This window comes from Oncorhynchus clarkii, chromosome 10 (genome assembly GCF_045791955.1).
Source record: "Oncorhynchus clarkii lewisi isolate Uvic-CL-2024 chromosome 10, UVic_Ocla_1.0, whole genome shotgun sequence".
In the NCBI taxonomy this organism is placed as follows: domain Eukaryota; kingdom Metazoa; phylum Chordata; class Actinopteri; order Salmoniformes; family Salmonidae; genus Oncorhynchus; species Oncorhynchus clarkii.
Window position 1 is genome coordinate 75,955,616 of NC_092156.1, and position 26,524 is coordinate 75,982,139.

The window sequence follows — 26,524 nt, forward strand, 5'->3', positions numbered from 1 at the left end:
TAAGAACTTCCACTCCAGACTGTGTTACCTGTGGTCTAGGAATAAGAACTTCCACTCCAGACTGTGTTACCTGTAGTCTAGGAATAAGAACTACTAGAGACTGTGTTACCTGTGGTCTAGTAGTAAGAACTTCCACTCCAGACTGTGTTACCTGTGGTCTAGGAATAAGAACTTCCACTCCAGACTGTGTTACCTGTGGTCTAGGAATAAGAACTTCCACTCCAGACTGTGTTACCTGTGGTCTAGGAATAAGAACTTCCACTCCAGACTGTGTTACCTGTGGTCTAGGAATAAGAACTACTAGAGACTGTGTTACCTGTGGTCTAGTAATAAGAACTTCCACTCCAGACTGTGTTACCTGTGGTCTAGGAATAAGAACTTCCACTCCAGACTGTGTTACCTGTGGTCTAGGAATAAGAACTACTAGAGGCTGTGTTACCTGTGGTCTAGGAATAAGAACTTCCACTCCAGACTGTGTTACCTGTGGTCTAGGAATAGGAACTTCCACTCCAGACTGTGTTACCTGTGGTCTAGGAATAAGAACTACTAGAGACTGTGTTACCTGTGGTCTAGTAATAATAACTACTAGAGACTGTGTTACCTGTGATCTAGGAATAATAACTTCCACTCCAGACTGTGTTACCTGTGGTCTAGGAATAAGAACTTCCACTCCAGACTGTGTTACCTGTGGTCTAGGAATAAGAACTACTAGAGACTGTGTTACCTGTGGTCTAGGAATAAGAACTTCCACTCCAGACTGTGTTACCTGTGGTCTAGGAATAAGAACTTCCACTCCAGACTGTGTTACCTGTGGTCTAGGAATAAGAACTACTAGAGACTGTGTTACCTGTGGTCTAGGAATAAGAAATACTAGAGACTGTGTTACCTGTGGTCTAGTAATAAGAACTTCCACTCCAGACTGTGTTACCTGTGGTCTAGGAATAAGAACTTCCACTCCAGACGGTGTTACCTGTGGTCTAGGAATAATAACTACTAGAGGCTGTGTTACCTGTGGTCTAGGAATAAGAACTACTAGAGACTGTGTTACCTGTGGTCTAGGAATAAGAACTACTAGAGACTGTGTTACCTGTGGTCTAGGAATAAGAACTACTAGAGACTGTGTTACCTGTGGTCTAGGAATAAGAACTACTAGAGACTGTGTTACCTGTGGTCTAGGAATAGGAACTTCCACTACAGACTGTGTTACCTGTGGTCTAGGAATAAGAACTACTAGAGACTGTGTTACCTGTGGTCTAGGAATAGGAACTACTAGAGACTGTGTTACCTGTGGTCTAGGAATAAGAACTACTAGAGACTGTGTTACCTGTGGTCTAGGAATAAGAACTACTAGAGACTGTGTTACCTGTGGTCTAGAAATAAGAACTTCCACTCCAGACTGTGTTACCTGTGGTCTAGGAATAAGAACTTCCACTCCAGACTGTGTTACCTGTAGTCTAGGAATAAGAACTACTAGAGACTGTGTTACCTGTGGTCTAGTAGTAAGAACTTCCACTCCAGACTGTGTTACCTGTGGTCTAGGAATAAGAACTTCCACTCCAGACTGTGTTACCTGTGGTCTAGGAATAAGAACTTCCACTCCAGACTGTGTTACCTGTGGTCTAGGAATAAGAACTTCCACTCCAGACTGTGTTACCTGTGGTCTAGGAATAAGAACTACTAGAGACTGTGTTACCTTTGGTCTAGTAATAAGAACTTCCACTCCAGACTGTGTTACCTGTGGTCTAGGAATAAGAACTTCCACTCCAGACTGTGTTACCTGTGGTCTAGGAATAAGAACTACTAGAGGCTGTGTTACCTGTGGTCTAGGAATAAGAACTTCCACTCCAGACTGTGTTACCTGTGGTCTAGGAATAGGAACTTCCACTCCAGACTGTGTTACCTGTGGTCTAGGAATAATAACTACTAGAGACTGTGTTACCTGTGGTCTAGTAATAATAACTACTAGAGACTGTGTTACCTGTGATCTAGGAATAATAACTTCCACTCCAGACTGTGTTACCTGTGGTCTAGGAATAAGAACTTCCACTCCAGACTGTGTTACCTGTGGTCTAGGAATAAGAACTACTAGAGACTGTGTTACCTGTGGTCTAGGAATAAGAACTTCCACTCCAGACTGTGTTACCTGTGGTCTAGGAATAAGAACTTCCACTCCAGACTGTGTTACCTGTGGTCTAGGAATAAGAACTACTAGAGACTGTGTTACCTGTGGTCTAGGAATAAGAACTACTAGAGACTGTGTTACCTGTGGTCTAGTAATAAGAACTTCCACTCCAGACTGTGTTACCTGTGGTCTAGGAATAAGAACTTCCACTCCAGACGGTGTTACCTGTGGTCTAGGAATAATAACTACTAGAGGCTGTGTTACCTGTGGTCTAGGAATAAGAACTTCCACTCCAGACTGTGTTACCTGTGGTCTAGGAATAGGAACTTCCACTCCAGACTGTGTTACCTGTGGTCTAGGAATAATAACTACTAGAGACTGTGTTACCTGTGGTCTAGTAATAATAACTACTAGAGACTGTGTTACATGTGGTCTAGGAATAATAACTTCCACTCCAGACTGTGTTACCTGTGGTCTAGGAATAAGAACTTCCACTCCAGACTGTGTTACCTGTGGTCTAGGAATAAGAACTTCCACTCCAGACTGTGTTACCTGTGGTCTAGGAATAAGAACTACTAGAGACTGTGTTACCTGTGGTCTAGTAATAAGAACTACTAGAGACTGTGTTACCTGTGGTCTAGGAATAAGAACTTCCACTCCAGACTGTGTTACCTGTGGTCTAGGAATAAGAACTTCCACTCCAGACTGTGTTACCTGTGGTCTAGGAATAAGAACTTCCACTCCAGACTGTGTTACCTGTGGTCTAGGAATAAGAACTTCCACTCCAGACTGTGTTACCTGTGGTCTAGGAATAATAACTACTAGAGACTGTGTTACCTGTGGTCTAGGAATAAGAACTACTAGAGGCTGTGTTATCTGTGGTCTAGTAATAAGAACTTCCACTCCAGACTGTGTTACCTGTGGTCTAGGAATAAGAACTTCCACTCCAGACTGTGTCGGGAGGTGAACTCTTCATTGGGCTCCGTCACTGTACACATCTCCTATGGAGGGGGATAGACAACAAGATAGATATCAATATATATTACATATGATATAGATGATTGAATATAGATAGACAATCTAGTACCTGGTCGGACTCATTTTGCCTCCAGAACAGCCCGAATTATTCGGGGGAATGGATTCTACAAGGTGTCTGAAACGTCCCACAGCCATCACACAGTTGCTGTAGATTGGGCGGTGGTACACCCTTCTGTCCACTTTTTTTTATTTATTTTTTTATTCTTATTTTCAATGACGGCCTAGGAACAGTGGGTTAACTGCCTGTTCAGGGGCAGAACGACAGACCTTGTCAGCTCGGGGATTCGAACTTGCAACCTTTCGGTTACTAGTCCAACGTTCTAACCACTAGGCTACCCTGCCGCCCCATGCTGTGAACAGCCCGTTCCATCTCATCCCATCGTTGCTCTATTGGGTAGAGGTCTTGGGGACGGACCAGGAGACTCCAGTAAACTGAAATCATCTATCACGTTCCAGGCCATGTTTTTCCACTTCTCAATTGTCCAGTGTTGTTGATGGCGGTGCCCACTGGAGCTGCTTCTTCTTGTTTTTAGCTGATAGGAGTGGAACCAGGAGTGGTCTGGTTCCTCTCTAGGGTTCTTCCTAGTTTTCTGGCCTTTCTAGGGAGTTTTTCCTAGCCACCGTACTTCTACACCTGCATTGCTTGCTGTTTGGGGGTTTTAGGCTGGGTTTCTGTACAGCACTTTGAGATATCAACTGATGTAAGAAGGGCTTTATAAATACATTTGATTTGGTCGTCTGCTGCAACAGCCCGTCCTTGACAAGGACCAACGAGTCGTGTGTTCTGAGATGCCGTTCTGCAACCCACTGTTGGTTGTAGTGCACCTCCATTTGTCTGTTTGTGGCCCTCCTGTTAGCTCAACACACTGTTGGTTGTAGTGCACCTCCATTTGTCTGTTTGTGGCCCTCCTGTTAGCTCAACACACTGTTGGTTGTAGTGCACCTCCATTTGTCTGTTTGTGGCCCTCCTGTTAGCTCAACCCACTGTTGGTTGTACTGCCTCCATTTGTCTGTTTGTGGCCCTCCTGTTAGCTCCACCCACTGTTGGTTGTAGGGCACCTCCATTTGTCTGTTTGTGGCCCTCCTGTTAGCTCAACCCACTGTTGGTTGTAGTGCACCTCCATTTGTCTGTTTGTGGCCCTCCTGTTAGCTCAACCCACTGTTGGTTGTAGTGCACCTCCATGTGTCTGTTTGTGGCCCTCCTGTTAGCTCAACACACTGTTGGTTGTAGTGCACCTCCATTTGTCTGTTTGTGGCCCTCCTGTTAGCTCCAACCATTCCTGCCATTCTCCTTGGACCTCTCTCATCAACCAGCTGTTTTCACCCACAGGACTGCCGCTGACTGGACGTTCCTCGTTTTGTCGCACCGTTCTCGGTAAACGCTAGACACAGTCGTGAAAAGCCCAGGTGGGCGTCCATTTCTGAGGTACTGGATCCGACTCCTGGCACCGACGATCATACCGCAAAGCCTCTACGGTCACTAGTTCTGCCCATTCTGAAGTTCGATAGAACAGTAACTGAATGCCTTGAAGCCTGTCTGCCTGGTTTATATAGCAAGCCCCGGTCACGTGACTCACTGTCTGTAGGAGTGACCCATTTTAATGAACAGGGTGGTGTACCTAATAAACTGTCCGGTGAGTGTGTATAATATAGAAAAATATCTATATGCAGGTGTAGCTTTGTTGCGTTTAAATACTGTTTGTTAAATAGGCTTGACCATCAACTCTCTGTTACTTCATTTTGTGTGTGTGTGTGTGTGTGTGTGTGTGTGTGTGTGTGTGTGTGTGCTGAGCGATTAACCAAAATGTTGATTCATTTTGAGCTTTTAAACAACTAACTGACTAATGTTGGTTCAATTTTTTTGAATTCCATTTCGTTCAGTTTTTTTTTTTTAATGTGAGCTCAAGGCGTAGTTTTTCTAGAGATAAATCAGATCAAGCCTGAACTGTGCGTTGTAGTAGGGAGTTGTAGTTTTCAACAGGCCAATATTCTACATAGTTTAGTGCAGAAAACATGGTAATTAACTACAATGGCCATAATCCTTTGCACATCTAAGTGATTGATAGTTGATATTCAGCAGTCATTAAATAATGTCTTGTTTACTACGAATAAATATTAAAATAGTGTTTTGTCAGACAGCAGCTCTACAGAGACGAGACGATGACTTGGAAAGAAATAATAAAGTCATCAAATAAACCAAATGTAACATACAGAACTTAAATATTTAATTAAAATAAAGTAGTGTGAATATCTGAAGGTTAATAAGTAATAAGCAGTAATGGACCGTCGCTAAGCATCATGGGACTTCTGTGTTGTTACAGAGTTCAACCCACATAATGCATAGTGCATTTAATGTTTAGAAATAAATTATTGAAATCGAAAAACCAGGATTATTTTTTCATTAATCGAACCGAAACCGAACCGACCTCAAGAAGCAGTAATTGCTCAGCGCTAGTGTTTGTGTGTGTGTGTGTGTGTGTGTGTGTGTGTGTGTGTGTGTGTGTGTGTGTGTGTGGTGTATGTCACCTTGATGAACTGTGGTTTAGCCAGCCTGACGGTGGCTACGAAGCAGACCAGGTCATCAAAGGCAGGTTGTAGGGATCTCTGTAACACTCCTGCTAAACCATTCCTGGTGGTGTTGGGGACTAGAGAGAGGAGAGGAGAGGAGAGGAGAGGAAGGAAGAGGGGGGAGGAGGGGAGAGGAGAGGAAGGGAGAGGGGGGAGGAGGGGAGAGGAGAGGAGAGCGTTACCAGGAGTAGAAACCAGAACAGATGATCAAACTAACAGCTGTTTATTCTGTTCTCCAGCTGATAAAACAAGACCAGTTTCTAAGGAAACCAGACGCTCACCGTCGTTCAGCGACTTGAAGTTGCCAGTGAATTTGACGTGTTCGTAGACGGCAGGTTCTTTAGGGTCGATGGTTCCTCTCAGCACGTGGCAACAAAACTCCAGCTGGTTCTTGGCTGTAATCACGATTAAAATACCAAACACAACGAACACCAACCTTAACTACGTTTACAATCATTTCTCTTAAAAACATTTTTTTACAGTGTTTACAGATTTTTTTACAGATACAACATGGCCGATTATATTTGCAGATGACTGCTTGCAGTGTATAACAAGTGATCTGATTGGACGGCAGTGTATATGAAGCGACGTGATAGGCCAGCAGCCAATAAGGTGGCAATGTGATTGGGTGTTACTCACTCTTGAGGTACTCTGGTCCGAGGCTCTCGGGGTCGGACGGGTGTTTGGAGAGAGCCTTGTACACCTCCGAGTGTTCATTCAGGGGGAGGAAGTTTAACAGGTTCTGGTCCTGCAGGTCCGACTGTGGAACACACACACACAAACACAAACACAACACAACACAACACACACACACACACACACCACGTTGAGTTCAACACAACTGGGGAAGGTATAGAAACATTTTATTGTACACTTTCAAACATCCAAGTACATTTTTAAGTAGGAAACAAATAATTGTAATTAGTTAATTGCATGCCAGCAGCACACCACCATGTATCCCACTGATGGCTTGTTTCAGAAGCTAAGCAGGGTCGGTCCTGATTGGTCCCTGGATGGGAGACCAGATGCTACTGGAAGTGGTGTTGAAGGGCCAGTAGGAGGCACTCTTTCTTCTGGTCTTAAAAAAATAAAATAAAAAACAATGCCCCAGGGCAGTGATTGGGGACATTGCCCTGTGTAGGGTGCCGTCTTTCAGATGGGACGCTAAACAGGTGTCGTGACTCTCTGTGGTCACTAAAGATCCCATGGTACTCATCGTAAGAGTAGGGGTGTTAACCCCGGTGTCCTGGCTAAACTTCCAATCTGACCCTCAAACCATCATGGCCACCTAATCATCCTCAGCTTCCTATTGGCTCATTTATCCCCTCCTCCCTGTAACTCTTCCCCAGGTCGTTGCTGTAAATGACCATGTGTTCTCAGTCAACTTACCTGGTCAAATTATATCAGATAATGCTGCTCTTGGTACTGCGCATTGGAACCAAACCCTTCTGTCCAATAGTATTGTGGTACTGCGCATTGGAACCAAACCCTTCTGTCCAATAGTATTGTGGTACTATGCATTGGAACCAAACCCTTCCGCCCAATAGTATTGTGGTACTGCGCATTGGAACCAAACCCTTCTGTCCAATAGTATTGTGGTACGAATCGAAACACAGACAGTCCGACTCACCGGCAGGTGTTCCAGTAAGGAGGTGACGCTCTCAGAGACGTAGATGATGTTCCCGTCTGTCATTATCGCTATGAAGAATCCATCCAGAGCCTCCAACACAACATTACAGCTTAGTTAATACGACTGTTACAGTAGGGTAGTACTGTAGTAGTAGGGTAGTACTGTAATAGTAGGGTAATACTGAAAGTAGTATTAATAATAGTAGGGTAGTACTGTAATAGTAGGGTAGTACTGTAGTAGTATTAATAATAGTAGGGTAATACTGTATTACTACTGTGAAGAATCCATCCAGAGCCTCCAACACAACATTACAGCTTAGTTAATACGACTGTAACTAGTCTGTCATTAGTTAATACGACTGTAACTAGTCTGTCATTAGTTAATACGACTGTAACTAGTCTGTCATTCCAGAGCCTACAACACAACACAACAGTTTAGTTAATACGACTGTAACTAGTCTGTCATTAGTTAATACGACTGTAACTAGTCTGTCATTAGTTAATACGACTGTAACTAGTCTGTCATTCCAGAGCCTACAACACAACATTACAGTTTAGTTAATACGACTGTAACTAGTCTGTCATTAGTTAATACGACTGTAACTAGTTTGTCATTCCAGAGCCTACAACACAACATTACAGCTTAGTTAATACGACTGTAACTAGTCTGTCATTAGTTAATACGACTGTAACTAGTCTGTCATTCCAGAGCCTACAACACAACATTACAGTTTAGTTAATACGACTGTTACAGTAGGGTAGTACTGTAGTAGTAGGGTAGTACTGTAGTAGTAGGGTAATACTGTAGTAGTATTAATAATAGTAGGGTAGTACTGTAATAGTAGGGTAGTACTGTAGTAGTATTAATAATAGTAGGGTAGTACTGTAGGAGTAATAGTAGGGTAATACTGTAGTAATATTAGTAATCGTAGGGTAGTATTGTAGTAATATTAGTAGGGTAGTACTGTAGTAGTAGGGTAATACTGTAGTAATGTTAGTAATAGTAGGGTAGTATTGTAGTAGTATTAGTAGGGTAGTACTGTAGTAGTAGTAGTAGGGTAATACTGTAGTAATATTAGTAATAGTAGGGTAGTACTGTAATAGTAGGGTAATACTGTAGTAGTATTAATAATAGTAGGGTAGTACTGTAGTAATATTAGTATTAGTAGGGTAGTACTGTAGTAGTATTAATAATAGTAGGGTAGTACTGTAGGAGTAATAGTAGGGTAATACTGTAGTAATATTAGTAATAGTAGGGTAGTACTGTAATAGTAGGGTAGTACTGTAGTATTAATAATAGTAGGGTAGTACTGTAGGAGTAATAGTAGGGTAATACTGTAGTAATATTAGTAATAGTAGGGTAGTATTGTAGTAGTATTAGTAGGGTAGTACTGTAGTAGTAGTAGTAGTAGTAGGGTAATACTGTAGTAATATTAGTAATAGTAGGGTAGTATTGTAGTAGTATTAGTAGGGTAGTACTGTAATAGTGGGGTAATACTGTAGTAGTATTAATAATAGTAGGGTAGTACTGTAGTAATATTAGTATTAGTAAGGTAGTACTGTAGTAGTATTAATAATGGTAGGGTAGTACTGTAGGAGTAATAGTAGGGTAATACTGTAGTAATATTAGTAATCGTAGGGTAGTATTGTAGTAGTATTAGTAGGGTAGTACTGTAGTAGTAGTAGTAGGGTAATACTGTAGTAATATTAGTAATAGTAGGGTAGTATTGTAGTAGTATTAGTAGGGTAGTACTGTAGTAGTAGTAGTAGTAGGGTAATACTGTAGTAATATTAGTAATAGTAGGGTAGTATTGTAGTAGTATTAGTAGGGTAGTACTGTAATAGTAGGGTAATACTGTAGTAGTATTAATAATAGTAGGGTAGTACTGTAGTAATATTAGTATTAGTAAGGTAGTACTGTAGTAGTATTAATAATGGTAGGGTAGTACTGTAGGAGTAATAGTAGGGTAATACTGTAGTAATATTAGTAATCGTAGGGTAGTATTGTAGTAGTATTAGTAGGGTAGTACTGTAGTAGTGGTAGTAGGGTAATACTGTAGTAATATTAGTAATAGTATGGTAGTATTGTAGTAGTATTAGTAGGGTAGTACAGTAGTAGTAATCGTAGGGTAATGTTGTGTATCTCACCTCCAGCATGAGCTGGGTGAACTCCTCGTTGCTAAGGAACGGAGGTTTCCAGTCCTGTCTGATCTCACTGGACTCAGACTGAGCAGAGATCTCTGTTAGAGACACATACACATCATAGTGTTTAGAAATATACGTGAGAATACGCACAATATACTATATAGAAATTATACATCCGAATACACCATTTATACAATAAAGTCAACTTCTGATCCTGATAAGATCATAAAGGGACCTTCACCAGTCAACTTCTGATCCTGATAAGAACATAAAGGGACCTTCACCAGTCAACTTCTGACCCTGATAAGAACATTAAGGGACCTTCACCAGTCAACTTCTGATCCTGATAAGATCATAAAGGGACCTTCACCAGTCAACTTCTGATCCTGATAAGATCATAAAGGGACATTCCCCGGTACCTAAAATACTCTATTTTAAAACACTATTTGCTCCTCATTTCTTCAATGTACACTCCTCAATAATGTATATATATATACATATTCATGACATTACTCAAGAATAATTAACATTTTAGTTATATGTCCATGACTCTCAAAAGCAACAGCTCCGTTTGTTTACATTCATCACAACAACAGGAAGTAGAAACAGAAAGGGGTAGTAAAGGGGACGGGTACCGTTGTGTTTACACAGGAAGTCGATGCTCTTCTGCAGGATGGTGGACTTGTCCATCTTGCGTGTGATGCCAGGCAACATGGTGCCCAGCTCCTTGATGAGGACATTGAACTGGTCTCGTCTCTTCTTCTCCGACTTGTTACGCGACACGCTGTGGATTACAATAGATTACAGATTACAACACGCTGTGGATTACAATAGATTACAGATTGCAACACGCTGTGGATTACAATAGATTACAGATTACAACACGCTGTGGATTACAATAGATTACAGATTACAACACGCTGTGGATTACAATAGATTACAGATTACAACACGCTGTGGATTACAATAGATTACAGATTACAACACGCTGTGGATTACAATAGATTACAGATTACAACACGCTGTGGATTACAATAGATTACAGATTACAACACGCTGTGGATTACAATAGATTACAGATTACAACACGCTGTGGATTACAATAGATTACAGATTACAACACGCTGTGGATTACAATAGATTACAGATTACAACACGCTGTGGATTACAATATATTACAGATTACAACACGCTGTGGATTACAATAGATTACAGATTACAACACGCTGTGGATTACAATAGATTACAGATTACAACACGCTGTGGATTACAATAGATTACAGATTACAACACGCTGTGGATTACAATATATTACAGATTACAATGGAATATACTTTAAAAAGATAATTCAATGAAGAATTAGAATGGAGAGTCGCTAGCCCCTTTTATCAGTTGGGTAGTTACGATTATCTATCTATCAGTCTCACTGAATGGCAACGTGTCCCGTTTCAGCTAATCAGGGCCTAAGTTATTATTTATGTGAATCAACTGTGTGTTAGGCCCTGATTAGCTGAAACGGGACTAAGTGATTAGTTATGTGAATCAGCTGTGTGTTAGTCCCGTTTCAGCTAATCAGGGCCTAAGTGATTATTTATGTGAATCAGCTGTGTGTTAGGCCCTGATTAGCTGAAACGGGACTAAGTGATTAGTTATGTGAATCAGCTGTCTGTTAGTCCCGTTTCAGCTAATCAGGGCCTAAGTGATTAGTTATGTGAATCAGCTGTGTGTTAGTCCCGTTTCAGCTAATCAGGGCCTAAGTGATTAGTTATGTGAATCAGCTGTGTGTTAGTCCCGTTTCAGCTAATCAGGGCCTAAGTGATTAGTTATGTGAATCAGCTGTCTGTTAGTCCCGTTTCAGCTAATCAGGGCCTAACTAAGTGATTAGTTATGTGAATCAGCTGTGTGTTAGTCCCGTTTCAGCTAATCAGGGCCTAAGTGATTAGTTATGTGAATCAGCTGTGTGTTAGTCCCGTTTCAGCTAATCAGGGCTTTAGTGTTAGTTGTGATATGGAGGTCATGGTGGTGTTGTCACGGTGGTGATGTCACGGCGGTGATGTCTCACCGTTTTGCTTTGTCCTTCTCATCTTCATCCATCGACCCGTCGAAGATGCTAGAATCATCCCTGAGAAAGAGAGAAAGATTGAGAGAGAGAGAGAGAGAGAGAGAGAGAGAGAGAGAGAGAGAGAGAGAGATTGTGAGAAAGAGAGAGGTGTTGTAGTTCAGAAAAAGTGTTATCCTAGTCAGTGGGTAGGAGGGAGTAACGGCTGGTATTTCTGAATGGGTACTACAGTAGAGGACAGTGTGTGTTGTGCCCGACCCTATGCTTGATGTCATGATTGGCTGTTGTTCAGGCCTGTGGCTGCAGTGAAACAGTCTTCAGGCCTGTGGCTGCAGTGAAACAGTATTCAGGCCTGTGGCTGCAGTGAAACAGTCTTCAGGCCTGTGGCTGCAGTGAAACAGTCTTCAGGCCTGAGGGAGTCATTTGGAAGAGGACCTGGAAGGATCAGCGAGAACCGTGAATTAAAACACACATCATCCATCCATAACACACTACACAGTGAATAACCACATCATCCATAACACACTACACAATGAATAACCACATCATCCATAACACACAACACAGTGAATAACCACATCATCCATCCATAACACACTATACAGTGAATAACCACATCATCCATCCATAACACACAACACAGTGAATAACCACATCATCCATAACACACTACACAGTGAATAACCACATCATCCATCCATAACACACTACACAATGAATAACCACATCATCCATAACACACTACACAATGAATAACCACATCATCCATAACACACAACACAGTGAATAACCACATCATCCATCCATAACACACTATACAGTGAATAACCACATCATCCATCCATAACACACTACACAGTGAATAACCACATCATCCATCCATAACACACTACACAATGAATAACCACATCATCCATAACACACTACACAATGAATAACCACATCATCCATACCACACTACACAATGAATAACCACATCATCCATAACACACTACACAGTGAATAACCACATCATCCATCCATAACACACTACACAATGAATAACCACATCATCCATAACACACTACACAATGAATAACCACATCATCCATAACACACAACACAGTGAATAACCACATCATCCATCCATAACACACTACACAATGAATAACCACATCATCCATAACACACTACACAGTGAATAACCACATCATCCATCCATAACACACTACACAATGAATAACCACATCATCCATCCATAACACACTATACAGTGAATAACCACATCATCCATAACACACTACACAGTGAATAACCACATCATCCATCCATAACACACTACACAATGAATAACCACATCATCCATCCATAACACACTACACAATGAATAACCACATCATCCATAACACACTACACAATGAATAACCACATCATCGATAACACACTCACTACACAATGAATAACCACATCATCCATAACACACTACACAATGAATAACCACATCATCCATAACACACCACACAATGAATAACCACATCACCCATCCATAACACACTACACAATGAATAACCACATCATCCATCCATAACACACTACATAGTGAATAACCACATCATCCATCCATAACACACTACACAATGAATAACCACATCATCCATCCATAACACACTACACAATGAATAACCACATCATCCATCCATAACACACTACAATGAATAACCACATCATCCATCCATAACACACTATACAGTGAATAACCACATCATCCATAACACACAACACAGTGAATAACCACATCATCCATAACACAAAACACAGTGAATAACCACATCATCATTAACACACTACACAATGAATAACCACATCATCCATAACACACCACACAGTGAATAACCACATCATCCATCCATAACACACTACACAATGAATAACCACATCATCCATCCATAACACACTACACAGTGAATAACCACATCATCCATCCATAACACACTACACAATGAATAACCACATCATCCATCCATAACACACTACACAATGAATAACCACATCATCCATCCATAACACACTACACAGTGAATAACCACATCATCCATAACACACTACACAGTGAATAACCACATCATCCATAACACACTACACAGTGAATAACCACATCATCCATAACACACTACACAATGAATAACCACATCATCCATAACACACTACACAATGAATAACCACATCATCCATCCATAACACACTACACAGTGAATAACCACATCATCCATCCATAACACACTACACAATGAATAACCACATCATCCATACCACACTACACAATGAATAACCACATCATCCATCCATAACACACTACACAATGAATAACCACATCATCCATCCATAACACACTACACAGTGAATAACCACATCATCCATCCATAACACACTACACAATGAATAACCACATCATCCATCCATAACACACTACACAGTGAATAACCACATCATCCATCCATAACACACTACACAATGAATAACCACATCATCCATAACACACTACACAATGAATAACCACATCATCCATACCACACTACACAATGAATAACCACATCATCCATCCATAACACACTACACAGTGAATAACCACATCATCCATCCATAACACACTACACAATGAATAACCACATCATCCATCCATAACACACTACACAGTGAATAACCACATCATCCATCCATAACACACTACACAATGAATAACCACATCATCCATCCATAACACACTACACAGTGAATAACCACATCATCCATCCATAACACACTACACAATGAAGAACCACATCATCCATCCATAACACACTACACAATGAATAACCACATCATCCATCCATAACACACTACACAGTGAATAACCACATCATCCATAACACACAACACAGTGAATAACCACATCATCCATAACACACTACACAGTGAATAACCACATCATCCATAACACACTACACAATGAATAACCACATCATCCATAACACACTACACAATGAATAATCACATCATCCATCCATAACACACTACACAGTGAATAACCACATCATCCATCCATAACACACTACACAATGAATAACCACATCATCCATAACACACTACACAATGAATAACCACATCATCGATAACACACTCACTACACAATGAATAACCACATCATCCATAACACACTACACAATGAATAACCACATCATCCATCCATAACACACTACACAGTGAATAACCACATCATCCATAACACACTACACAATGAATAACCACATCATCCATAACACACTACACAGTGAATAACCACATCATCCATAACACACTACACAGTGAATAACCACATCATCCATCCATAACACGCTACACAATGAATAACCACATCATCCATCCATAACACACTACACAGTGAATAACCACATCATCTATCCATAACACACTACACAGTGAATAACCACATCATCCATAACACACTACACAATGAATAACCACATCATCCATAACACACTACACAGTGAATAACCACATCATCCATAACACACTACACAGTGAATAACCACATCATCCATAACACACTACACAGTGAATAACCACATCATCCATAACACACTACACAGTGAATAACCACATCATCCATAACACACAGGCCTGTGTTATTCACACAGCACATATCATTCACACAGCACATATAGGGTTTCAGTCACTGTCATTACTGTGTGTATCCTCTAATGAAGCGCCTGGCTCTCTATCGGTCTGTCTGTCTCTCTATTGGTCTATCTGTCTGTCTGTATGTCTCTCAGTCTGTCTATCTGTCTCTCAGTCTGTCTGTCTCTCAGTCTGTCTGTCTGTCTGTATGTCTGTCTCTCTATCGGTCTGTCTGTCTCTCTATCGGTCTGTCTGTCTCTCTATCGGTCTGTCTGTCTCTCTATCGTCTGTCTGTCTCTCTATCGGTCTGTCTGTCTCTCTGTCTGTCTGTCTCTCTGTCTGTCTGTCTCTCAATCGGTCTGTCTGTCTCTCTATCGGTCTGTCTGTCTGTCTGTCTGTCTGTCTCTATGTCTGTCTGTCTGTCTGTCTCTATGTCTCTCTATCGGTCTGTCTGTCTCTCTATCGGTCTGTCTGTCTCTCTATCGGTCTGTCTGTCTCTCTATCGGTCTGTCTGTCTCTCTATCGGTCTGTCTGTCTCTCTGTCTGTCTGTCTGTCTCTATATCGGTCTGTCGGTCTGTCTGTCTGTCTGTCTCTCTCTCTACCGGTCTCTCTATCGGTCTGCCTGTCTGTCTGTCTCTCTCTCTCTCTATCGGTCTGTCTGTCTCTATCGGTCTGTCTGTCTCTCTATCGGTCTGTCTGTCTGTCTGTCTGTCTCTCTATAGGTCTGTCTGTCTGTCTGTCTGCCTGTCTGTCTGTCTCTATGTCTGTCTATCGGTCTGTCTGTCTGTCTGTCTATCGGTCTGTCTGTCCTTACCCCACTGCAGCCTGTGTGTGTGATCAGTTTCAGCTCGCTCTCAGGGGTTGTGGTGGGGGTCAGGGGTTAAAGGTGACTCTGAGGTCACCTCTATCATCTCTGGACACCAGACGCTGGGCCCAACACGGCCATCACTCCACCCTGCAGCACACAAATTACACTGGTCATTTTTAACATTTATAAAACATAATAATAATCTGACATAACATCTGTTCGTCATCTGACATAACATCTCTGTTCGTCATCTGACATAACATCTCTGTTCGTCATCTGACATAACATCTCTGTTCATCATCTGACATAACATCTCTCGATCCCATTGAACCCTTCACTCTACCAGGGAGATCCCATTGGTCCCTTCACTCTACCAGAGATCCCATTGGTCCCTTCACTCTACCAGAGATCCCATTGGTCCCTTCACTCTACCAGGGAGATCCCATTGGTCCCTTCACTCTACCAAGGAGATCCCATTGGTCCATTCACTCTACCAGAGATCCCATTGGTCCCTTCACTCTACCAAGGAGATCCCATTGGTCCATTCACTCTACCAAGGAGATCCCATTGGTCCATTCACTCTACCAGGGAGATCCCATTGGTCCATTCACTCTACCAGGGAGATCCCATTGGTCCCTTCACTCTACCAGAGATCCCATTGGTCCCTTCACTCTACCAGGGAGATCCCATTGGTCCCTTCACTCTACCAGAGATCCCATTGGTCCCTTCACTCTACCAATGAGATCCCATTGGTCCCTACACTCTACCAGGGAGATCCCATTGGTCCATTCACTCTACCAGGGAGATCCCATTGGTCCATTCACTCTACCAGGGAGATCCCATTGGTCCATTCACTCTACCAGAGATCCCATTGGTCCCTTCACTCTACCAGGGAGATCCCATTGGTCCCTTCACTCTACCAGAGATCCCATTGGTCCCTTCACTCTACCAGGGAGATCCCATTGGTCCCTTCACTCTACCAAGAAGATCCCATTGGTCCCTTCACTCTACCAGGGAGATCCCATTGGTCTATTCACTCTACCAGGGAGATCCCATTGGTCCATTCACTCTACCAGGGAGATCCCATTGGTCCATTCACTCTACCAGGGAGATCCCATTGAACATTTACGACAGACATCTTTTTTTAATTTAAAAGTGAACATTGGGTTTTTAAGCTGGGTGTCTGAAAAACACTGTCACAACTGTTGAGATAAAAATAAGCTTTATAAAAAACACATTTAAATTGTATTATAAATGTGCAACGTGAACCCTCGCCGACCAACACACATTTAAACATCAGACATAATACTAAAAACTTACATCAGACATAATACTAAAAACATACATCAGACATAATACTAAAAACATACATCAGACATAATACTAAAAACTTACATCAGACATAATACTAAAAACATACATCAGACATAATACTAAAAACATACATCAGACATAATACTAAAAACATACATCAGACATAATACTAAAAACATACATCAGACATAATACTAATAACTTACATCAGACATAATACTAAAAACTTACATCAGACATAATAGTAAAAACTTACATCAGACATAATACTAAAAACTTACATCAGACATAATACTAAAAACATACATCAGACATAATACTAAAAACATGCATCAGACATTTAATAGTAAGGAAACATATCTAGGGTGAAACTAATTCTCCAGCTACAAAGACAAGAGCAGCCCTAGTAGCAGGAGGGCAGCCCTAGTAGCAGGAGGGCAGCCCTAGTAGCAGGAGGGCAGCCCTAGTAGCAGGAGGTCAGCCCTAGTAGCAGGGTAGCAGGAGGGCAGCCCTAGTAGCAGGAGGGCAGCCCTAGTAGCAGGAGGTCAGCCCTAGTAGCAGGAGGTCAGCCCTAGTAGCAGGAGGTCAGCCCTAGTAGCAGGAGGTCAGCCCTAGTAGCAGGAGGGAAGCCCTAGTAGCAGGAGGGCAGCCACCTGGTTCAAATATGGATTCAATCAAGCCCTTGATTTAACTCAAATCAGGTGTTGTCACTGGAACAAGAGGCTGCAGTATATCGTTATAAACGCAACATGTAAAGTGTTGGTCCCATGTTTCATGAGCTGAAATAAAAGATCTCAGAAATGTTCTATACACACAAAAAGCTTATTTCAAATTTTAAGGCACTACATCTCAGTGCCAGAGACGTCACTACAGACCCTGGTTCGATCATTGGCTGTATCACAACCAGCCGTGGTTGGGAGTCCCATAGGATCCGCGCACAATTGGCCCAGCGTCGTCCGTGCTAGTGTTTGACCGGGGGGAGGCCGTCATTGTAAATAATAATTTGTTCTTAACTGACTTGCCTAGTTAAATAAAGGTTAAATACAAATAAAAAAAACAGATTGTTGCGTCATTCATCCGCCGTCATCACCTCATGTTTCAGCATGATAATGCGCGGGCCCATGTCGCAACGATCTGTACACAATTCCTGGAAGCTGAAAAATGTGCCAATACTTCCATGGCCTGTACACTCACCAGACATGTTACCCAATGAACATGTTTGGATGCTCTACTTTGACGTGTACGACAGTGTTCCAGTTCCCGCCAATATCCGCCAACTTCGCACAACCATTGAATAGGAATGGGGGCAACATTCCACAGGCCACAAAACATCAACAGCCTGATCAACTTTATCCGAAAGAGATGAGTCGCGCTGCGTGAGGCAAATGGTGGTCACACCAGAAACGGACTGATTTTCTGATTCACGCCCCTACTTTTTTTTTTTTTTAAAGGTATCTGTCACCAACAGATTCATATCTGTATTCTCAGTCATGTGAAATCCATAGATTAGGGCCTAATGAATGTATTTCATTTGACTGATTTCCTTATATGAACTGGAACTCAGTCAAATCTATGAAATTGTTTCATGTTGCGTTTATATTTTTCTTCGGTATAGAATTCACCCTATAATTCACCCTATAATTCACCCTACCTATAATTCACCCTACCTATAATTCACCCTATAATTCACCCTACCTATAATTCACCCTACCTATAATTCACCCTATAATTCACCCTACCTATAATTCACCCTATAATTCACCCTACCTATAATTCACCCTACCTATAATTCACCCTATAATTCACCCTACCTATAATTCACCCTACCTATAATTCACCCTATAATTCACCCTACCTATAATTCACCCTATAATTCACCCTATAATTCACCCTATAATTCACCCTATAATTCACCCTACCTATAATTCACCCTATAATTCACCCTGCCTATAATTCACCCTATAATTCACCCTATAATTCACCCTATAATTCACCCTATAATTCACCCTGCCTATAATTCACCCTATAATTCACCCTGCCTATAATTCACCCTATAATTCACCCTATAATTCACCCTGCCTATAATTCACCCTGCCTATAATTCACCCTATAATTCACCCTGCCTATAATTCACCCTATAATTCACCCTATAATTCACCCTGCCTATAATTCACCCTATAATTCACCCTATAATTCACCCTACCTATAATTCACCCTACCTATAACTCACCCTATAATTCACCCTATAATTCACCCTACCTATAATTCACCCTACCTATAATTCACCCTACCTATAATTCACCCTACCTATAATTCACCCTACCTAGAATTCACCCTACCTATAATTCACCCTACCTATAATTCACCCTACCTATAATTCACCCTATAATTCACCCTACCTATAATTCACCCTACCTATAATTCACCCTATAATTCACCCTACCTATAATTCACCCTATAATTCACCCTATAATTCACCCTATAATTCACCCTATAATTCACCCTACCTATAATTCACCCTATAATTCACCCTGCCTATAATTCACCCTATAATTCACCCTATAATTCACCCTATAATTCACCCTATAATTCACCCTGCCTATAATTCACCCTATAATTCACCCTGCCTATAATTCACCCTATAATTCACCCTATAATTCACCCTGCCTATAATTCACCCTGCCTATAATTCACCCTATAATTCACCCTGCCTATAATTCACCCTATAATTCACCCTATAATTCACCCTGCCTATAATTCACCCTATAATTCACCCTATAATTCACCCTACCTATAATTCACCCTACCTATAACTCACCCTATAATTCACCCTATAATTCACCCTATAATTCACCCTACCTATAATTCACCCTACCTATAATTCACCCTACCTATAATTCACCCTACCTAGAATTCACCCTACCTATAATTCACCCTACCTATAATTCACCCTACCTATAATTCACCCTACCTATAATTCACCCTACCTATAATTCACCCTACCTATAATTCACCCTACCTATAATTCACCCTGCCTATAATTCACCCTACCTATAATTCACCCTACCTATAATTCACCCTACCTATAATTCACCCTACCTATAATTCACCCTATAATTCACCCTACCTATAATTCACCCTACCTATAATTCACCCTACCTATAATTCACCCTACCTATAATTCACCCTACCTATAATTCACCCTACCTATAATTCACCCTATAATTCACCCTACCTATAATTCACCCTATAATTCACCCTACCTATAATTCACCCTACCTATAATTCACCCTACCTATAATTCACCCTGCCTATAATTCACCCTACCTATAATTCACCCTACCTATAATTCACCCTGCCTATAATTCACCCTACCTATAATTCACCCTACCTATAATTCACCCTACCTATAATTCACCCTATAATTCACCCTACCTATAATTCACCCTGCCTATAATTCACCCTACCTATAATTCACCCTACCTATAATTCACCCTACCTATAATTCACCCTGCCTATAATTCACCCGGCCTATAATTCACCCTATAATTCACCCTACCTATAATTCACCCTATAATTCACCCTACCTATAATTCACCCTACCTATAATTCACCCTACCTATAATTCACCCTACCTATAATTCACCCTATAATTCACCCTACCTATAATTCACCCTACCTATAATTCACCCTGCCTATAATTCACCCTACCTATAATTCACCCTACCTATAATTCACCCTGCCTATAATTCACCCTACCTATAATTCACCCTACCTATAATTCACCCTACCTATAATTCACCCTACCTATAATTCACCCTACCTATAATTCACCCTGCCTATAATTCACCCTGCCTATAATTCACCCTGCCTATAATTCACCCTGCCTATAATTCACCCTGCCTATAATTCACCCTATCTATAATTCACCCTACCTATAATTCACCCTGCCTATAATTCACCCTATAATTCACCCTACCTATAATTCACCCTGCCTATAATTCACCCTACCTATAATTCACCCTACCTATAATTCACCCTATAATTCACCCTACCTATAATTCACCCTATAATTCACCCTATAATTCACCCTACCTATAATTCACCCTATAATTCACCCTATAATTCACCCTCCCTATAATTCACCCTATAATTCACCCTATAATTCACCCTATAATTCACCCTATAATTCACCCTACCTATAATTCACCCTACCTATAATTCACCCTACCTATAATTCACCCTATAATTCACCCTATAATTCACCCTACCTATAATTCACCCTACCTATAATTCACCCTACCTATAATTCACCCTACCTAAAATTCACCCTATAATTCACCCTACCTATAATTCACCCTACCTATAATTCACCCTACCTATAATTCACCCTATAATTCACCCTACCTATAATTCACCCTGCCTATAATTCACCCTGCCTATAATTCACCCTACCTATAATTCACCCTATAATTCACCCTACCTATAATTCACCCTATAATTCACCCTACCTATAATTCACCCTGCCTATAATTCACCCGGCCTATAATTCACCCGGCCTATAATTCACCCTACCTATAATTCACCCTACCTATAATTCACCCTACCTATAATTCACCCTATAATTCACCCTACCTATAATTCACCCTGCCTATAATTCACCCTGCCTATAATTCACCCTGCCTATAATTCACCCTGCCTATAATTCACCCTGCCTATAATTCACCCTATCTATAATTCACCCTACCTATAATTCACCCTGCCTATAATTCACCCTATAATTCACCCTACCTATAATTCACCCTGCCTATAATTCACCCTACCTATAATTCACCCTACCTATAATTCACCCTATAATTCACCCTACCTATAATTCACCCTATAATTCACCCTATAATTCACCCTATAATTCACCCTACCTATAATTCACCCTACCTATAATTCACCCTACCTATAATTCACCCTACCTATAACTCACCCTATAATTCACCCTATAATTCACCCTACCTATAATTCACCCTACCTATAATTCACCCTACCTATAATTCACCCTACCTAGAATTCACCCTACCTATAATTCACCCTACCTATAATTCACCCTACCTATAATTCACCCTACCTATAATTCACCCTACCTATAATTCACCCTGCCTATAATTCACCCTACCTATAATTCACCCTACCTATAATTCACCCTACCTATAATTCACCCTACCTATAATTCACCCTACCTATAATTCACCCTACCTATAATTCACCCTACCTATAATTCACCCTACCTATAATTCACCCTACCTATAATTCACCCTACCTATAATTCACCCTATAATTCACCCTACCTATAATTCACCCTATAATTCACCCTACCTATAATTCACCCTACCTATAATTCACCCTACCTATAATTCACCCTGCCTATAATTCACCCTACCTATAATTCACCCTACCTATAATTCACCCTGCCTATAATTCACCCTACCTATAATTCACCCTACCTATAATTCACCCTACCTATAATTCACCCTATAATTCACCCTACCTATAATTCACCCTGCCTATAATTCACCCTACCTATAATTCACCCTACCTATAATTCACCCTACCTATAATTCACCCTGCCTATAATTCACCCGGCCTATAATTCACCCTATAATTCACCCTACCTATAATTCACCCTATAATTCACCCTACCTATAATTCACCCTACCTATAATTCACCCTACCTATAATTCACCCTACCTATAATTCACCCTATAATTCACCCTACCTATAATTCACCCTACCTATAATTCACCCTGCCTATAATTCACCCTACCTATAATTCACCCTACCTATAATTCACCCTGCCTATAATTCACCCTACCTATAATTCACCCTACCTATAATTCACCCTACCTATAATTCACCCTATAATTCACCCTGTCTATAATTCACCCTGCCTATAATTCACCCTGCCTATAATTCACCCTGCCTATAATTCACCCTGCCTATAATTCACCCTATCTATAATTCACCCTACCTATAATTCACCCTGCCTATAATTCACCCTATAATTCACCCTACCTATAATTCACCCTGCCTATAATTCACCCTACCTATAATTCACCCTACCTATAATTCACCCTATAATTCACCCTACCTATAATTCACCCTATAATTCACCCTATAATTCACCCTATAATTCACCCTACCTATAATTCACCCTATAATTCACCCTATAATTCACCCTCCCTATAATTCACCCTATAATTCACCCTATAATTCACCCTATAATTCACCCTATAATTCACCCTACCTATAATTCACCCTACCTATAATTCACCCTACCTATAATTCACCCTATAATTCACCCTATAATTCACCCTACCTATAATTCACCCTACCTATAATTCACCCTACCTATAATTCACCCTACCTAAAATTCACCCTATAATTCACCCTACCTATAATTCACCCTACCTATAATTCACCCTACCTATAATTCACCCTATAATTCACCCTACCTATAATTCACCCTGCCTATAATTCACCCTGCCTATAATTCACCCTACCTATAATTCACCCTATAATTCACCCTACCTATAATTCACCCTATAATTCACCCTACCTATAATTCACCCTGCCTATAATTCACCCGGCCTATAATTCACCCGGCCTATAATTCACCCTACCTATAATTCACCCTACCTATAATTCACCCTATAATTCACCCTACCTATAATTCACCCTGCCTATAATTCACCCTGCCTATAATTCACCCTGCCTATAATTCACCCTGCCTATAATTCACCCTGCCTATAATTCACCCTATCTATAATTCACCCTACCTATAATTCACCCTGCCTATAATTCACCCTATAATTCACCCTACCTATAATTCACCCTGCCTATAATTCACCCTACCTATAATTCACCCTACCTATAATTCACCCTATAATTCACCCTACCTATAATTCACCCTATAATTCACCCTATAATTCACCCTATAATTCACCCTACCTATAATTCACCCTATAATTCACCCTACCTATAATTCACCCTATAATTCACCCTATAATTCACCCTATAATTCACCCTACCTATAATTCACCCTATAATTCACCCTACCTATAATTCACCCTATAATTCACCCTATAATTCACCCTATAATTCACCCTACCTATAATTCACCCTACCTATAATTCACCCTATAATTCACCCTACCTATAATTCACCCTATAATTCACCCTATAATTCACCCTATAATTCACCCTACCTATAATTCACCCTATAATTCACCCTATAATTCACCCTATAATTCACCCTACCTATAATTCACCCTATAATTCACCCTCCCTATAATTCACCCTATAATTCACCCTATAATTCACCCTATAATTCACCCTATAATTCACCCTACCTATAATTCACCCTACCTATAATTCACCCTATAATTCACCCTATAATTCACCCTATAATTCACCCTACCTATAATTCACCCTACCTATAATTCACCCTACCTATAATTCACCCTACCTAAAATTCACCCTATAATTCACCCTACCTATAATTCACCCTACCTATAATTCACCCTACCTATAATTCACCCTATAATTCACCCTACCTATAATTCACCCTGCCTATAATTCACCCTGCCTATAATTCACCCTACCTATAATTCACCCTATAATTCACCCTACCTATAATTCACCCTATAATTCACCCTACCTATAATTCACCCTATAATTCACCCTATAATTCACCCTACCTATAATTCACCCTACCTATAATTCACCCTACCTATAATTCACCCTACCTATAATTCACCCTGCCTATAATTCACCCTGCCTATAATTCACCCTACCTATAATTCACCCTATAATTCACCCTACCTATAATTCACCCTATAATTCACCCTACCTATAATTCACCCTACCTATAATTCACCCTACCTATAATTCACCCTACCTATAATTCACCCTGCCTATAATTCACCCTGCCTATAATTCACCCTACCTATAATTCACCCTATAATTCACCCTATAATTCACCCTATAATTCACCCTATAATTCACCCTGCCTATAATTCACCCTACCTATAATTCACCCTATAATTCACCCTACCTATAATTCACCCTACCTATAATTCACCCTACCTATAATTCACCCTATAATTCACCCTATAATTCACCCTACCTATAATTCACCCTACCTATAATTCACCCTGCCTATAATTCACCCTGCCTATAATTCACCCTACCTATAATTCACCCTACCTATAATTCACCCTACCTATAATTCACCCTATAATTCACCCTACCTATAATTCACCCTACCTATAATTCACCCTACCTATAATTCACCCTACCTATAATTCACCCTGCCTATAATTCACCCTACCTATAATTCACCCTATAATTCACCCTATAATTCACCCTATAATTCACCCTATAATTCACCCTGCCTATAATTCACCCTACCTATAATTCACCCTATAATTCACCCTACCTATAATTCACCCTATAATTCACCCTATAATTCACCCTACCTATAATTCACCCTACCTATAATTCACCCTATAATTCACCCTATAATTCACCCTACCTATAATTCACCCTATAATTCACCCTACCTATAATTCACCCTATAATTCACCCTATAATTCACCCTACCTATAATTCACCCTATAATTCACCCTACCTATAATTCACCCTATAATTCACCCTACCTATAATTCACCCTATAATTCACCCTACCTATAATTCACCCTATAATTCACCCTGCCTATAATTCACCCTACCTATAATTCACCCTACCTATAATTCACCCTATAATTCACCCTATAATTCACCCTACCTATAATTCACCCTACCTATAATTCACCCTACCTATAATTCACCCTATAATTCACCCTGCCTATAATTCACCCTACCTATAATTCACCCTACCTATAATTCACCCTATAATTCACCCTATAATTCACCCTACCTATAATTCACCCTACCTATAATTCACCCTATAATTCACCCTACCTATAATTCACCCTATAATTCACCCTACCTATAATTCACCCTATAATATATACATACTCACAATTATGTTCACATGGCGATGTTTCTATTAGTTTAAAAAACAACAGTTTGTTCTTAACATTTGAAAAAAGGTTTTCTTAGATTGTGATTTTAAATGCCCTGATTTCTATCGGTAAATGATTCCAGTCAGTTGTGC

The 26,524-nt window shown here is 40.5% G+C and overlaps 1 protein-coding gene across 3 annotated transcripts in view; it reads right to left on the reverse strand.

Annotated features, from left to right (window-relative positions):
• LOC139419146 (circadian locomoter output cycles protein kaput-like) overlaps positions 1 to 26,524 on the reverse strand; it is a 54,373-nt gene that overhangs the window by 26,475 nt on the left and 1,374 nt on the right. For all 3 annotated transcript variants that reach the window (XM_071169112.1, XM_071169111.1, XM_071169110.1), the window contains exons 2-11: positions 16,010 to 16,150; positions 11,820 to 11,996; positions 11,565 to 11,624; positions 10,138 to 10,286; positions 9,506 to 9,597; positions 7,359 to 7,448; positions 6,368 to 6,488; positions 6,010 to 6,123; positions 5,687 to 5,805; positions 3,041 to 3,123 (exon numbers count right to left, since the gene is read on the reverse strand). In XM_071169112.1, the coding sequence (XP_071025213.1) occupies positions 3,041 to 3,123; positions 5,687 to 5,805; positions 6,010 to 6,123; positions 6,368 to 6,488; positions 7,359 to 7,448; positions 9,506 to 9,597; positions 10,138 to 10,286; positions 11,565 to 11,624; positions 11,820 to 11,836 (845 nt within the window). In that variant the 5' untranslated portion in view covers positions 11,837 to 11,996; positions 16,010 to 16,150. The remainder of the gene's footprint in view (positions 1 to 3,040; positions 3,124 to 5,686; positions 5,806 to 6,009; positions 6,124 to 6,367; positions 6,489 to 7,358; positions 7,449 to 9,505; positions 9,598 to 10,137; positions 10,287 to 11,564; positions 11,625 to 11,819; positions 11,997 to 16,009; positions 16,151 to 26,524) is intronic.